Source organism: Protomyctophum bolini (genome assembly GCF_963924005.1).
Source record: "Protomyctophum bolini genome assembly, chromosome: 9".
Taxonomy (NCBI): domain Eukaryota; kingdom Metazoa; phylum Chordata; class Actinopteri; order Myctophiformes; family Myctophidae; genus Protomyctophum; species Protomyctophum bolini.
This window is the reverse complement of record NC_137870.1, coordinates 40652618-40656777: the sequence shown is the minus strand read 5'-3', so window position 1 is coordinate 40656777 and position 4160 is coordinate 40652618. Positions and strand designations below refer to the sequence as shown.

Genomic DNA, 4160 nt, shown 5'->3' with positions numbered 1-4160 from the left:
AACATAGCTTATTCAAGTACGAAACAGCAAGAAATATTCCATAATGTGGAGTCAGTTCAAACCCAGTCATTCTTTAATTTCATTTCAAATGTAGGCCTATAGCTGATACTGACTGAATATACAATTTTCACCGATTTGAGGTACAGGTATATTCACCAAATAACAACAAAGATGTAACCATCTTTGTTCATCACCATCGATCCGAGACATCCAGCTTTCACTGGATTGGTTTGCTGTCGAGTGTGCGGCGGCTGGGAGGATCAGCGTCCCCAAATCTGATCCTGCCTCCACACTGTCAGATACAAAAGATACAATGTTACACTTACACAGCATATTCGTAGATTTATATCTTTGTAGCTGAAGTTGAAACCAGCTTTCTTTTGTAGCCGTTGTAACCTTTGTAGCAGCTACAAACGTTGGATGTATCTCTGTAGCTTATAACAACGCTGACTTTCATTGAAAATGTATTGTAGCCTGTGGCTTTGTAGCTGCCAGTGTGAACGCAGCAGAAAGCCGATGGATTGTGCACTTTCCAGGACTCTTTTCCCCAAGTGAAGGAGTCTAAAGTACCTCTTGTTCAGAGTGAGGGTGGTGAGTTCTCAGACAGGTGGCCGGCATCTCCCTTAGAGATATAGGGTTCAGTCATATGCGAGAGACACAGAGTAGATCCTCTGCTCCGTCACTTGGAAAGGAGGCATCTTAGGTGGTTTGGTCATCTACAGATGAGAGCGTCTCCCTAGAGAGGTCATCGCTGCATGCCCCACGGGGAGGAGACCCCTGGCAGACCAAGGACCAAATGGGGGGGATTATATCTCAACACTGGCCTTGGAACGCCTCGGGATCCCCCAGGAGGAAGTTTCTAATGTTGCTCTGGAAAGGGAAGTCAGAAGCTCTATGTTGGAACTGTTACCCCCGCGAGTCTGGATAAGATGGATGGTTTCTATAAGAACTCTAAAGGTCCTCCCAAAGATTCCCTCAAATAAAAATGACGTCACATCATTCAAAGTTTGTAGGTGCACTAAACGGCATGCTCTAAACAAACATATGATGTAATTTCAAAAGCCTAGAGGCAGCGTACATAAATGTGGTATTGATCGGTCCAGTGGTTTGTAAAATTTGCTTCAGACATAAACAAAGACAGACAGACATCTAGATAAACATTGCATCTATAAAATAATAAATCTATGACATGTGACTTGAATCCATAGGGCCATGATAGGGGCACGGTTTTGGCCTGATCTGATATTTGAAATACAAAGGTAAAAAAGTTTCAGTTCCATGGGAAACAAGTTTACTTAGTGAAGGATGCCAGTCCCCAAAAAAGTGAAGTCTGCTACGTAGTTTAAAAAAAAAAGTGAATGAAGCCAGCCAGGACAAAAACAAGAAATGTGGTTTAGAGTAGACAAACAAACATGGACACACAGTCACACAGACCTTCTCTTATAGATAGCCAGCCTTTTCTTCAATTAAAAAAAAAGTATAAAACAAAAAAGTACAAAACATGTACTATAAATTTACTTAGTGCTGATCGGGCCAGGTCTTTAACCACAAAAATAAAACGCACACACACGCACCTACATGCGCAGTTTGTGCGCACACAGACAGACCCTCATAGAGATGGCTAGCCTCCTTCTTTCGAGGTACTCTGACAGCGGGTACTGCACTACTTACTCTAGATCCGTTCACTTTTGGTGGTCAGATGCTGTAACAAATAAAAAATGTAATCATGGATCCCGGGATCCACTTGGAACCGCTCGGCTCCAATGTGGATCTCTGGACTTCATGTGGCCAGCCTGTGAAGTCAGTGAACAGTTGTTGGTCCAGGAGTTTGCGAGATTATAGCTCAAGAAACATATACACACAGACCAACCAACCCTCTTATAGACGACTATAGTCTTTGCTCCTGTAGAGCCACGCTCTAAATAAATAAATAAAAATAACACCAACATTTGTAAGGTGGGATTCAAGGCATAATTACCATACTTACCACACTATTCATCCCCCCTGTCATTTCTCCATCGTTGTTAATCCACGACACCCAGATTCATCCCTCCCTTCCTCCTCCAGTGCTCCTGTCCCCTCCCCTGTTCATTGGTGCTTAGACTACGCTGCGTCTGGTGGGGAGGAGAAGGACTCGATCTGCAGCTGCTCAAAGTTGTCATCTTCAGTGGATAAAGCCAAGCCAATTGTGGCCGGGATCTCGGGTCCAGAATTCTGGCTGTTGAAGCCACATTCAGCGAGAGTTTTGCTGTCCTCTAACAACGTGTCCTCCTTGTAGAGTTTCTGTTCTTCGGGCGCTTTATTTAGAATTCCCTCGACGGTGCGCTTCAGGTCATAGACGGTGCTGGTCTCCTTGGCGTCTGCGAAGATTGTGGTCTTCTGACGCCTGATCATTACAAATACTTCCATTTCTAGAGGCTGTTAAAAGTTTAGAAAATAATATAAAAGTCCTATATTGTGGCTTGAACAGAATCCCTCACTGGATATTTATACCACTGCGGGCTACAGATCTGAATCGTCACATCTTATTGATGATGTATGTCCCATATATGGTGCTCAAGCACCATTTACAGTATGTACTGTATGGGAAGGAGACTCCAGGACGCTGGACCCAAACCAAGGCGTATTAACTTGATCTGAACGTTCCAACTCTCACCTATGGGCATGACATGTGGGCCATTACTACACGACCAAAATAACAAGTGCATATACAAGTGGCCCAAATTAGTTTTATCAGCAGGGTGGCTGGCATCACCCTACTCTCTCTCTCTCGCTATAGGTCGTCCTCAAACGAGCATCCCTCCCTTGTGTCCATCCCTCCCCCGACTCTTGTGCAAAGTGCGTTGGGTCAGATGGTTCAGTTTGTGAGTAGAGAGAGAGCCTCCAGTCAATCCAGCATCAATACGTTGAATCAGAACAATACGTCCACTTCAATACATGATGGATCTGAAATCGCATAAGGCAAAGGCCAGTTTCTCCGTTCCACAATTAAGCATGGCTAACAGCCTGTGGTGGAATGGACAGTAGTGCGGGATGGAACAATACTGAAACACAACGGACAGTTTGCACTGCCCGCCTGAGGTTGTTGGGTATCCGCACTCTGTAACACCTGGTCACTGGCTCGTACACAGATAGGTCAGCTCACTCGATTCTCTCCGTTATCAACAGATTGGCCACACACGAGTCTTCCTTCTCTCTCGGCTCGTACCGTGGTGTGCCAACCCATATTCCGGCTCGCTCTCTCTCTCTCTCGGTCACCCGTAACACACTCAACGAGCAGCACACACATGCAGCCTTCCCCTCTACCAGTCTCTTTATACTGACACAAGTCAAGTTCCTAATAGAAAACTCTCCTCTTTCGTTCCCCATCTGACAGCTGTCAGTTGATGGCGCTGACGCCATCAGTAGTCCGGCGGAACCGGAAGTCTCTGCTCACATACAGGATCATAGGTATATATTTAATAAAGAAGGATCATCATAAGTCACTGAACGGATATACAATATTATATATATGCAAAACAAATTAAGGAACAGAAAATCAAAAAAAGGAACCTATTTTGACACCGGTCACAATCGCATACTACTGATCGCATACAAAATAAATACAAAACAAAACAAAACAAAACACCGTAACTAATAATGTCTCCACCTCCCTTGGCCATCTGACATGCAGGCGTGTCCTGACTTGGCCCTTACATTTCACAAACAAACGCCGTGGTCAAGTGAGCCTTGAAAGTTTGCCGAAATCGAATCCTTTTTGTCAACAAAACTACCTGGAAAACGTCATCCACATGCCTTCATCTCCTCCTCCCTAGATTCTTGCAACTCAGTTTGTAGTGCTTCTCTCTCTATAGACCGCAGCTCATCCATAACGCTGCTGCTAGACTTCTGACTGGCATCCGAAAGTGGGATCACTCCTTAGGCTTAGAGTATAATATACTCTAAGGATCACTCCCATCTCGGCTTCCCTTCACTGGCTTCCTGTCAAATTTGTTTTTAAAATGCTGGCACCATCATATAGGGCCTATCTGAGTAGCTTCCTCGATCCCCCCGATACCACCAGGTCACCTGCAGATCAGAAGCTCCTCAAAGTGCAGCACTTTGGTCAGCCTTTGGTTGTTTTTAAAATGTGCTTTATAAATAAAATGTACTTGACTTGA

At 44.6% G+C, this 4160-nt stretch overlaps 1 protein-coding gene across 1 annotated transcript; it reads right to left on the bottom strand.

Annotated features, from left to right (window-relative positions):
- Positions 1–217: 217 nt before the first annotated feature.
- LOC308321872 (elongin-B-like) lies at positions 218–2409 on the bottom strand (the record flags this gene model as incomplete). Its single annotated transcript, XM_080772964.1, has 3 exons — positions 218–292; positions 571–622; positions 2108–2409. The coding sequence occupies 3 exons, from the start codon at positions 2407–2409 to the stop codon at positions 218–220; spliced, it is 429 nt and encodes a 142-aa protein (XP_080629090.1).
- Positions 2410–4160: the final 1751 nt, after the last annotated feature.